This window comes from Temnothorax longispinosus, chromosome 6 (assembly GCF_030848805.1).
Source record: "Temnothorax longispinosus isolate EJ_2023e chromosome 6, Tlon_JGU_v1, whole genome shotgun sequence".
NCBI classification, from domain to species: Eukaryota; Metazoa; Arthropoda; class Insecta; order Hymenoptera; family Formicidae; genus Temnothorax; species Temnothorax longispinosus.
In genome coordinates this window covers 9,640,452-9,653,862 of record NC_092363.1, presented here as the reverse complement: position 1 = coordinate 9,653,862, position 13,411 = coordinate 9,640,452, and the positions used below count along the sequence as shown (strand labels likewise).

Here is a 13,411-nt window from a genome sequence, read left to right as displayed (position 1 = left end):
TCGAAGTCCACCCTGGTAGCGATGATGTCGTAGCGTCGTTACTGTGCAGACGGCAAATGGAAAGTTCAAATGATCGGCAAGGAATGTTTGCCCTTTACCCATAGAAGACTGTAATTAAGTTAAGATTTACTTATTTGGCAGGTAGAGTTAGTTATTTTTTAGTTATTTTATTGACCAGCAAATATTATTTACAATACATTATATACGCAAATAACACCTAAAGAGGCAAATAAATTGCCTGTACATAGGACTGGTGCTTATAAACTAATAATTAAAATTAAAAAAACATAACAAAAAAAAGAGAAAACAAAACAAAAAATAAAACAAAATTAAAGAAAGTAAAATATAACATTAAATTCACACTATTGTGTGTTCTTCGCTCGCGTTTTTGCAACTGCATTGATGTTACCATTGATCCAATTGATAAGTTATGTTTTACATTACATTTCGTAGTCTTAAGGCTTTTTAGTTCAATCGGCAATAGGTTAAATAATTTCTACGAAGTTATGAAACTGCTTTTAAAGTTAGTAGTTTTATAGATCATAGGTAGCATCAATTCTTTTTTCTTAGTTTTGCTAGCGGAGGATTCGAAATTTTGCTGATGATAATTATAATGATGGCATAGGGCCTCGACAGCAAACAAACATTTAACGTTTCGCGGCATTTTATTCGTATTGGATTTTATTACAATTTTTATAATTCGGTTCTGCAGGGACATTAATTTATTAATTACGTTATTATACGCCTCTCCCCACGCTATTATGCCATACGTTGCAATACTATTAAAGAGTGCATGATAAATAATAATTAACAGCGACTCCTGGGACAGCAGCCTGGATAACTTTGCAAAGACAAACAGTAAATATCTGGTCTTCTTTGTGATATAATTTAAGTGCAATTCCCACTTCATAGCTTTATCTATTATGCTTCCAAGGCCTCTGGCAGAAACAACTCTCTTAACTCTTTGATTATTAATTTTAATGGAAATCTCATTCGGTACACTATCTGCATATATTCCAAAAGTGATAAACACTGTCTTGCTGATGTTCAGAGAAAGCTGATTCACGCAAAGCCATTGGAAGACAATATCCAGATATTCACACATCCGTCCCCTAGCCATTTCCCAGGACTCACCCGTTGTTACAATAATTTTTCAACAATGAGTAACAATTTCCCCTTATTCCGTAGTCGTACAGTTTGTCTAGTAGTATTTGGTGATTCACGGTATCAAAAGCCTTTGCTAAGTCAAGGAAAGTTGCAATTGTGCATGTACCATCATTCAATTTTTTGTATATATAATTTGAGATTAGTGCAAGAGCATCCTTAGTACCTTTACCTTTCATGAACCTAAATTGTTTCTCAGAGAGAATGTTTGGGTCAGTGAAAAACTTGTACATTCTTTTATGGAGTATTTTCTCGAAAATTTTTGCAAAGTTAGATATCAGCGAGATCGGTTGGTAATTAGTCATATTGCACCTTTCCCCAGCTTTATAAATAGGTACAACAACGGCATACTTTAAGTTATCTGGCCATTCACCATTTTTCACACATATATTTAAAATATACTCTAGTAGATCTGCAATTTCGCATACAATCGACTTAATAACCTTAGCACTAACCCCATCAGCCCCACCAGCTTTATTTTTTAGACCGTTTATGACATTAGTTATTTCTCCAGCTGTAGTAGGATAAAGAAAAATCGATTTGTTACTTATTGGAACCTTTTTTAGGTTGGGACGGTTAGGAATGTATATTTTTTCAGCTAGATTTGTGCCTATAGTACAGAAAAAATCGTTGAAAGTATTTGCAAGTTCTAAAGGATCATCAATAACTTTCCCCTCGGTTTTAATTTGACTATATATATTACTCGATTTAGATTTCCCCTTGTTTAATTTCTTTTGAACAAAATTCGAAAGAGACTTACTATTATTACATTTTTTTTTAACATCATTCTTATCGTATAAGAACTTAGCTCTATTAATAACTTTTTGCAGTAGTTTAAAATAATTTTTATATTCATATTCAGTCTCTTTGTTATTAGGATTTTTTTTCCAGTTATCATATAACATTTCTTTAGTATTGCACGCTATAGTAATATTCTGTGTAATCCATTTTTTTCTTTTTAAAAAAATTTTTTTTTATTCGTAGCTAAATCTATAATATTTTTTATCTTACATACAGGTAATTCCAGTGCATCATTTGCATTTTTAATATTTTTCACTACCCCCCAGTCTTCTTTTTGACTTAAATCTCGTAATTTCTTAAAATTAATACTACTATAAATATCAGTCTGTTCTTGTTTTTTATCATTCATATCGAAGGACACAAGAAGCGGATAGTGATCAGGTAGAATCTGTGTATATTTTAAAGACCTAACACCCTTTAAATTTTCTTTATAAAAAACATTGTCAATACAGGATCCTTTCGATATATCTAATGTATTTGGCCTCGTAATCCCCGTAAAAAGTGGCAGATATTCATGATTTAGGTAGTTATTTAAATACTCCTCTGTTATAACATCTAAAGTCAACTAATATTAAAATCTCCTGCAACAAAATGGTTTTTAGTATTTCTGTTCTCGCGTAAAAATGTATCTATAATATCAACAAAACGTCTTTTATCAACATCATGACATCTATACATTGCAGAAATCTTAACACACTTTTTATTATCTAGCGAAATAGTTATATTTGTTATTTTAAAGTCATTAAATGCTTGAACTTCAACTTGTTGATTTAGAGAATCTTTAACATATACAATAGTACCGTCAGCTGCATTCACATGACCCTCGTTGTAGTATGTGCTATATCCTGGGATATTGTAGTAGGCGGCACAAGGAACATTATGGGTTTCCGAGCAGATAATAAGTAGAGGTTTAACTTGCCATCCCACAATGAAAACAATTAAATTGTTAAAATTTGTCTGTAATCCTCTTATATTAACATTAATTAGCATGAAAGCGTTTTTATCCAAATTTTCATTAATCGATAGCAATGTTCCATACTCCAATTCGTTTGTAAAACTAATATTATTTAAATTTAGAAAAGAGAAATTATCATTATCTTCTTGCTGTGTAATGCTGGGAGTCAGGTGTTGCGAAGAGTCGTTTTTCCTGCCCGCATTGAGTTGCTCTGGACTGCGTGGAGAGCGCGTGGTAGAGCGAGAGAGAGGGGCGCTAGCCATTCCCGATTAAGGTACATTCCCCTTCCCGTTCCGCCCACTGCGCTCCCTCGCAGTGTCGGTCCGCCTCATCACTTTGCCCATGATAGTCGGTACTATCGGCAGGATTGGATAATCAGTTGCGTTTATAAACTTGGTTATTTTCACACTAAACGTTTTGCATTTTTCACTATTCAATGCACAGTGATTTGTTTCACGCTTCAGTCCAAAATTTGTGTTCACATAAATGCAATTTAGACAATTGAGATTTTTAGGATTAGTGCACTTGCTCGCTTCATGAGGACCAGCACAGAGCACACAACACTCCTGATTTGTACACTTTGAGCCACTGTGTCCGTATCTTCCACACTTGTAGCACGGTTTGACGTTCAGATCATCGTAGGCACGACATCTCTGGTGACCAACATACACTTTGTTGTTATTACCCCTTACGTGACTATATAATTCCGGAGTTAGAGTTCAATAACGACGTTTAATAACTTGGATTTCTTGCTCACGAAACTATGAATTTCTCGACATTCAGTCTCGAAGTCATGAAAATTTCTTTCGTTTATATCAGCTACTGCAGACTCGAGAAATAGCTCACTATCAATGCCAGTTATTAGCATTTTTGGGTATCTAAGGCTCTCCTTGTTTACTTCGAAGTCATTCCCCAGCGAACCGGAGAGTAGTTCTTCCGCTCTCGACATTTGCGTCGAGTGTGTATGTTAGCCACAGTCCCATCCTTTTTTTCAATGACCTTGTCCACTGGTACAATTACATCACTTTGCAGCGAGGTGGTTACCTTCTTGAAAATCTCTTTCTTACTAGCAGTATTCTTCGCTGAGATTACTATATCTGGGACATGTTTAATTTCCTTGGTTGACGAGTTAACAACTATGACATTTGCATACGTAGTTTTACCAGTATGTTGTTGGAAAACGACTTGCTTTTTCAAGATTTCGTTTTTGTCTTGCATTTCTGCAACAAGCTGCCTCAACAATGCATTTTCCTTCTTTAGAGTAGTCACTTTGTTTGACTCCTTATCGTCTTCCTCTATGGTTTCCTCCAGAATACTTTTAGAGATTTTATCAATGGTTTCTTGCTCTGCTTTATCTTTCTCATAAAGTTTGACCTGAGCGATAATTTTCCTCGCATTCTCGTCAAGTACGGTGTCGTCGAAATTTGAGGTTAGGTTTACTTTACAATGCTTACTGCATATAATAAAATTCCTTGTGATTTCTTGAGCACCTTTTTGACGATCGAAACATGAAGAATGAAAAACACTCTCACAGATCACACAGATCATAAAACCAGCATTCTTTTTTGGACAACATGCAAATTTTCTTCCACTAGCCTTGTCTGGAGGGACCTTCTCACTCCCCGCCATGACATTTATGTCATAGTTAAGATTATTCATTTCCGAGAAGAGTTATTTTGAAAGGAGCCTTTCAAGGCGGGCGGGAATGCTAAAGCCAAGTTGTTTATTTCGTTTTTATTAATTTGCATTTCAGTTTTAAGTGTTTCAGTAACTAATTCAAACTTATTTACATATTATCTCAGTTAGCGTTATGGCTGCGCGCCCTCTGTTAGTAGTCGAGTCAACTTCTTAGTAATTTTAGCGCCAGCGCTTGCGTGAGGTCAGGTTCGTTCACACGATTGTACAAGCAGCACATTTCACTCGTGCCCGAAATAAAGCATTTAAGATTTCAAAACCTTCGCAATTCATTCAAGAGATATCTACAGTACCTCGTTAACAGAGGTGTTTAAGATCGTTAAAGTGCAGCGTACCAATCCCGTAACCTATCTACTCGAGGACTATCGTGAAAAATCCGTCGCTGGGGCGTTCTACGAGCACGAGTTGCATCGCGCGACTTATCCGGACGTGTATCTCGTGGAGAAAGTACTGCGCAAGAGGGGTGATGAGGTTTACGTTAAATGGCTGGGATTCGATGGATCGCACAATTCATGGATACACAAGGACAATGTTATTTAATTCGTGCAAACTGTATTTTATTCTTAAAGGCTCCTAGTCCCTGAGCCGAGAACTCTGCGTTGACGGTGGCGACGTACCGTCGCGGCAGAAATGAGAACTCTCTCCAATGGAGAATTCTGTCCTTTGTGACATGTTGACAAACTATTTTGTTGTGCGTGCTATTTTTTTATTATTCGCTCTGTGCTTGTGCTCTAACGTTTAACGTATTCGTGAAAGTCGTAAAATTTGTCGAAAAGTAAGATTTGCATGCGGAAGGAACGTTTTCACCTCCTTTCGATAATCGTTAAACGGCTATTTTTTTCGTATATTTAGGCTTCGTTTTATGGCTGTTTGTTTATTGTCGAGGAAAAAGGGTAGTTTTCGGCCAATTTCGGAAGTATTCTGAAACGATCTATATAGTGATGTTTTATTGAAATGTCTTTTTATTTGAAAATGGCATGCACAACAAAATTGGGTGTTTTCCTCGCCCCGATAGTAAGAATCCAATATGGCCGCGGTGACTACCCAGGAGCTTTAACATAAAAAATATGCAATATGTAATACATGTAAAATGTTTGAAATATGAAATACATATAAAGTGCGTAAAAATATGAAATACACATGTGTAATATCTTTATTAATATTTTTTCCAATACTAATATAATACTCACAATACGTTACGTTATACTACATTCATATATTTGTACGTTATACGACATACATACGTTATACTACTACATTATATATTACGTTACATACATATACTACTGCATACGTTATACTATTACATACATATACTACTGCATACGTTATACTATACATACATGCATACATACATACATACATACGTTACAAAGGTATTCGGTAATGTCCCCACGGTAACGTATCGGTCGAATCTGGTATAACGTATCGCTTGTCGTCGTACGGACTCAGAGCGATTTTTGTTTCGGACACGGTGTACACCTCGTGCAACTTCGATCGTATACAGGATTGCCGTCGCGTCATTTCAATTTCGTTTCGCAGATATCTCGTGTAATCGTCGAACGTTATAGTACGCGCTACGACGTTGCTCTTGACAACTTTCACTTTTTTACAGTCTTTCTTACCATCCACTCTCAACGCGTACATCTTCGCCCTGAATCCAACGAATTCGGTCATGATCGCATTGTTATTCTTGTCCTTCGTCAAGCCCGGCACTTTTTTGTTCTCGAGCGTTATACCGTACGCGTTGTCGATCGCGTAATCGCTCGTGTCGAATCTAACAATACCGCGTTTCACGTTTTCGTACACATCCTCGCACTCGATGTGGTATATAAGGCTGTCCGTATCGGTGTACATAATTCTACACATGTCGCCATACAGGGGAGACATGTACTCGTGATGAAATTCGTACAAACAGACTTTCGATACGTCGAGAATGCACATGCCGACGTAAATAGGTTGTCGAATTTAACTTCAAGTTTTCGCAGTTCAACGGTTATCAGATTTTCCGAAAACACGCTCCTGCTGTGAAAATTTGGTTTCGAGATCAGTGCCTCCGCGTTGCATCTACCGTTCCACTTTGTCAGTAATTTTACGTCGACGTGATTTCGAACGTTCTCCATTGTTTTCCCGAAAACCGCGTTATTCATCAATTTATATAAATTTTTCTCAAAATCGTTCTTGGCCAGTGTTCTAAATTTCGTATTGAGCTCGATGTAAGTGCGGAGCCACGTAGATTGAGCGAATTGCAATACGCGATGTATCTTTGTGACGCAAAGGCTATGGCGCGTGCACTGCTGTAGGTTGCGATAATGGATGGCGTAACGCTTCTTATCGTACAGCGTGACGAGAAGTTTGTCCTGTCGTTTGCCGGGCGGTTTATCGCGCGTCGGACAGAACGGTAGGTCAGCGTGCGCGTCGTGTATATTCTGCAGATACTCTAGATCGACTTCGAGAATATAACCCGTGGGCGAATCCGAAGCGATCGCGCTAAAGTCGAAATTCGAAACGTCTTCGACCCATCAAAAATCTGCGTAGGGCAGTGGCTGACACATCGCCCAGCCGTACAAGTTGTTTACATAGAAATACATCAGGTATGAGGATGGTTTCGATGAATCGTACGACTGTATGTACTTGTTGTTGGCCCGCGCGTATCTGTTTGAACATTGACTCAGACCACCGCGTATACCGCGTTCGATGAACATAACCATGTCAATGTCGGTGAGCAGTTCGAAATTTACGCGAGTATGTTTCAACATGGCGTCCCATGTGAAACCTGGCAAAGTGTAGTAGTACGCGGGATCGAGTCCGTAACTCGCTATACAACTGTCGTGGAAATTTTCAAAAACGTCGGCCAATAACAAGACATCGGTCTTTAGATACAGATCGCTGTATTCGCCCAAGGTTCAAACGGAGAACCGTCGCCAGACGTTCGCGGCGCGTTCGTAATCGCTCTCGGATACGGTGTCACCGGTCAAGGAACTGTAAAACAATTCGCGCGGTGGTAAACACGTGTCCTCCAGCTTGTTCACACAATCCACGTATTCATACGGAAATACGCCTTTTCGCGTCAAAAGATCAAAATCCTCGGTCGATAATTGTGAAAATTGAGAACGTACAAATTTTAACTTATCTCTGCATAGAAAAGATGCTAATTTATTGAGGCTGCTACTCAAAAATTTATACGAATCAATAAACCGTAATTTTATGTCGCTTCGCAAATCTGATTTTTCTGCGGTATCTTTAACGTGTTTCGTGAACAAAATGTATTTTTCTTTTGTGATTGGAAGTAAGTCTACGTGTCCTTCGTACGCTGTAGCTATTTCCGTGATAATAAAATGCGCGTCGTAACCCGATAAATTATGAAAAATTATTGGAATGTAATGGAAATCTGTGTAATTTAGATTACAGTTGGAATGCGCAGGACCTCTATAACGACCGGTCAGATGATAATGATTGCGTACTCGCACGTCGTCTGGCTCGAACGGTTTTTCGCAAATGTGGCAATGCGTCGCGCTGTGAAATATCTCCCGCTTGTCTCGCGTTAATTCCGTCATGCGAACATTACCGGATAAGATAGTCTTTACGTCGTGTGCTAAACGTCTTAGTTCCTCGGCGAACCACGCGACGCAATCCTTATCGCGACGAAACCGATGCGTGAATAACGAGTCGTCGTACGAGCACCGCACGTAGTATCCTATGCTAAATATCCGATGATGTTGAGACGTGTATGTGGACGTTATCGGATCCGCATCCGTCTTCTCGAGGGTACATTCCAGGTCGGCGTACACGACGAACGGAACTCGTTCCTTCCTGCTGTGATTCTTGAAACTCAGCCACTTGTCGTCCTCGCTCGGTAGACGAATGGCACAGTTGTTTATCTCTTGGCAGTCTACTCCGTGGGGTTCCAATTTCTCGCTCGATCTAAAATAATGTAAACAACTGCAAAAAGAAAAACACATTTTTAAAATTTTTTATATTAAAAATATTTTATAATTTTATTAAAAAGGAGTATAGGTACTCACCGATCGCAAAAGTATTTCCGACCATCATGCCTGCTCAATTGCGAGCTAACGAGACGCGATAGATTTCTTATACACGCGAAATGTCCCACGTTGTCGTCTTGTGGGTCCTGCACGTACAGCAAATTGACATGCTTTTCTCTCTTCAGGTCGGTGAGCCGTATCGGGAGAACGTTCGGCGTCTTCTCTCCCTCGATGGCATACACATTGATGGATATATCGTTGAGTCGTTCGAACTTTTTAATCTGTTTCAAAGTCATTGGAAACTTAATGCCTTGTAAATTTAATACTGTTGTGTAATGTCGGTACGAGGATTCCGGTTCTGAATGTCTTTCGGCTGGATGTAAAGCAGCCACCACTGACCACGCGAAGCATGCATTGTCCATCGATTGCACGTTGATCACCGCTTTTTTCGATTTAATTTCTTGCGGTAAATTGATGTAACATCCCGCGTGCAAAGGATTGTATTTGTTCACGTTCACAGTCAAATTGAGTATACGCGACAACGCCCACCCACTGTCGCGTTCCTGAAACTCTTCGAGACGCGATAAAGTAGGCTCGATAACGTGTCGCTCGTACCACTCGCGCAGATCGGACGCACGAAAGAATTCACAGTTTCCCGTGCTGACACTTTTGTTCGCACGTTCGTCACCCGTCACAAACTCGCCGTTGAACACAGTGTTTATTTTTACACTTGCGTGTCTTTGCATGACGTTCCGCACACGATCGAGCACGATAACTTCAGCGTCTTCGAGAAATTTTCGCGGTTCGATGTAATTGATATTTATCACCGCACCGGTCAATACACGGCTTTCGAACGCGGCATCGATCTCTCGCCAAACGAGTCTTTCCGCGTTATCGTCACTACTAGTGCCCGCCGCGTACTCACCACCGATATGTACAAACCGTCTCTGTAATAAAGTCTTCGCACCTTCGAGTCGCGCGATTCTTGCCACTAAAAATTGTCTGTTTACGCGGCTCTCATCTGTGATTGAGAGCCGCGGACGTTTGGAACGACAGTCTTCTTCGAGCTGCTCAATAAATTCCTCGCATCGCCGTGTCCATGCAAAATATTCGTCCAAGGTAGCGATTTGGTCGGATAGTTCCAACAGGGTGCGTTCCGTTTCATCGAGATGTTCCATGTTTTTTTTTTAATACTGTCTTTTTTCACGCACTATTTTTTTTAGATTATGTCACATTCTTCGATGGAGCACTTGCACGTGACTCAATCGCACGCTGAACAATATCGTTTGCAACGTTGAATGTCATAGTGCGCATTCATAAAATAATTGGGACTGAAGTAGGGGACATTAAAGTGCCAATTATTAATATCATCACAGTCACGTTCATAGGTTCTTTGAAGCATCAATAGATGATTAGGATTATTGAGACGGCCAGGGCACATATACATACGTACCGAATTGTTCATCACCACCAATTCGACGTATTTCCCAATACCTGTATGAATCTTAATGTATGTTGCTTCACAATCATGGAGCTGTTCACAAAATTTAGTCGCCCAATAGCGATAGTCAACAATAGGTTTAATATAATACGGCACAACGTCAGCACAGCGAGCTGCACGTGATTCTTCCTCGCTAACGCACTCGTCCCGCAGCCATCGATACACTTTCCGTCTCACGTTAGAATCCCAGTCATAAGGAGAATAGGTATCGATAACGACTCTTTGTCTAGTGATGCGTTGACCGGTTCCGCGTATACCGAGTTCGCGATCGCGAAGAAACTGCACCGGTGATATTCGTCGTACATCCCTCAATTTCACTCCTTGATCTTCTTTACGCAAACCGTCGGTGACATCTATTGTAATATCTTTCATTGCTAGAGCCACAGATTTTGGAGACTCTACAGAGTTCTTTTCTTTAATTAGGCGAAACTTCCGAAAACGTCCATGCTCAGATTTAGATGAAACTTTGTGAATAGGTTCCTTTTAGATAGAAAACACATATACTAAAAGGATTTTTTGCGACTCCAAAGTTTAGCAACTTTTTTAACATTTTTAACTTACTGCCTCCGCACATACATTTTCCACGCGAAACAAACCAAAACAGCTCTCAAGTAATGTAAACAACCATAAAATCATACACAAAATACAAATATATTAGTTTATATACAAAACAATACGCATACACTTGGCCCGACCCGGCCCGAAAGCAGGAGGGGGTGTGGGTGAACCTCGGTTCGCGTGGAAAGTGTATGCGTGAACTATTTCGGGTCTACCGCACCTCCCCCGAAAGCACGGAGGGAGTGTGCGTGAACCTCGGTTCGCGTGGAAAGTGTATGCGTGAACTATTTCAGGACTACCGCACCTCCCCCGAAAGCACGGGGGGTGTGCGTGAACCTCGGTTCGCGTGGAAAGTGTATGCGTGAACTATTTCAGGACTACCGCACCTTCCCCGAAAGCACGGGGGGGGGGGGTGCGTGAACCTCGGTTCGCGTGGAAAGTGTATGCGTGAACTATTTCAGGACTACCGCACCTCCCCCGAAAGCACGGGGGGGGGGGGGTGTGCGTGAACCTCGGTTTGCGTGGAAAGTGTATGCGTGAACTATTTCAGGACTACCGCACCTCCCCCGAAAGCACGGGGGGGTGTGCGTGAACTTCGGTTCGCGTGGAAAGTGTATGCGTGAACTATTTCGGGACTACCGCACCTCCCCCGAAAGCACGGGGGGGGGGGGTGCGTGAACCTCGGTTCGCGTAGAAAGTGTATGCGTGAACTATTTCGGGACTACCGCACCTCCCCCGAAAGCACGGGGGGGGTGTGCGTGAACCTCGGTTCGCGTGAAAAGTGTATGCGTGAACTATTTCGGGGCTACCGCACCTCCCCCAAAAGCAGGGGGGGAGTGTGCGTGAACCTCGTTTCGCGTGGACAGTGTATGCGTGGAGGCAGTAGGTTCCGCCCCCCTGCGGGGGGCTCCACTTTTTTCGGTAAAGCAGAGTATACAGCAGAGTATATAAACTAATATATTTGTACTTTGTGTATGATTTTATAGTTGTTTACATTACTTGAGAGCTGTTTTGGTTTGTTTTGCGTGGAAAATGTATGTGCGGAGACAGTAAGTTAAAAATGTTAAAAAAGTTGCTAAACTTTGGAGTCGCAAAAAATCCTTTTGGTATATGTGTTTTCTATCTGAAAGGAACCTATTCACAAAGTTTCACCTAAATCTGAGCATGGACGTTTTCGAAAGTACAGCCCTTCAAGTATCCACACCATGTTGCGCACGTTATATAATGTCCCACTCGCGATAATGTTTTTTTTATCACTTCATGCAAATCGGGCACATGTTGCATGGATATATTTGGAACAATAGAGTATTACGACAATCTGTGCAAAATTGAACGTTCATTACCTCGTACGGTTCGGTTACATGCTCTCGACATTCACGTATGTGCTCACCAGTGTCTGGTAAAGCGATCATTCACGAATAACACAGGTTATCTGAACCGTATCTAAAATAAAAATAAATTGCACAACACTTCGTACGTCCATCTAACGCTAAAAATTCGGGACGCGACACTATTTTTTTCATAACTTCTCTATGGTTATCGTCTTCATGGAAACAAACTATAAAAACTAAAGAAAATCTTATAAATTATTTCTTCCTAATAAGGACAGACATATAAAAGAAGATAAATATTTATATCTTATTTTAAAACTTAAAAGCACTTTAAAAATTCCAGATGCAATATAGAAATAATAATAAAGAATAGTTATTTTCACTATTTTATATCACAAGTGCGTCTAAAGTTTAAAAAAGGACTTGCGGGGGGCGAGGGGGGGCGAAACCTCCCAGAGTTGAGAGAAATGGGCACATACGGGGGGGTTCGGGGGGGCCAAGCCCCCGAGTCGAAAGTCGAGGCGCAGGCGAGGAGGGGGGTGCAGGGGGGAGGGGCTAGCCCCTCCTCCCGCCTATAATAAAAGCAACGTTTATTACAGGAGCAAACATGATGTAATAAGAAAGGTAAAACAACATTACGTATGCGCAGTAGTCCAATGTTTTGACCAATAAGAATTGGGTCAAAATGCTCGTAGGCTCGAGGTGTCTCCGTTTCGCAGTTGCTTTTGCAGGTTAGATTTCGCCAGCTCGTAGCTCGAGGGAACGGTCCCGGCACGTGCCGGGCTTCCCGATGATCCGCGTTTCGTTCCTGGAAGACGCGATCCCGACGACGGATGGCTGATCGATCGTCCTGGCGTGCGAATCCGCGCGACACACGTGCACACACATACACACCCGCTACGCGACTTCTCGACGATTTCGGGTACACGAGAAATTATAAAATATACCTTCCCTACTTTACCTACATTACCATTACCGCCTTTACCGTCTAACTGACTCGTCACCATGACATAACCTCAATCCTACCACGTTCTCTAAACACTTCTATACTTCTTTTCTCTACTTGCATCCTACTATCTCCCTTCATTCTTATCGCATCCCCTACTTACACCCTATCTTTCCATTATCCCTACTTGCCACATACTAATCTTTAAACCCAGAAACAAAGCTAAAATCGCACAACGCACTTTCACCGCTACCATTCACACACGTGCCATCTAACCAAGTTCAACTTTAAAATACTTATAACTTTAACTTTATAACTTTAAACCTTAAAGATTTAACTACATGAGATAAATCTCCTTAAAAGTTTGCTTCTATGTAACTTTTAAGTTAAGATCGAGATTTATAAAAAAAACTTTAAAGTTTAATGTTTTCTTATGATTACCTAAGATTTATTAAAATTACTTTAAAGCTACTT

The 13,411-nt window shown here is 40.6% G+C and overlaps 1 protein-coding gene across 1 annotated transcript; it reads right to left on the bottom strand.

Moving 5' to 3' along the window:
* Window positions 1-7,137: 7,137 nt before the first annotated feature.
* Window positions 7,138-9,779, bottom strand: LOC139814892 (uncharacterized). The gene is made up of 4 exons (XM_071781418.1): window positions 8,641-9,779; window positions 8,080-8,557; window positions 7,535-7,638; window positions 7,138-7,441 (listed from the first exon to the last, which is right to left on the bottom strand). Exons 1-4 carry the CDS (start codon window positions 9,777-9,779, stop codon window positions 7,138-7,140), a joined length of 2,025 nt encoding a protein of 674 aa, XP_071637519.1.
* Window positions 9,780-13,411: the final 3,632 nt, after the last annotated feature.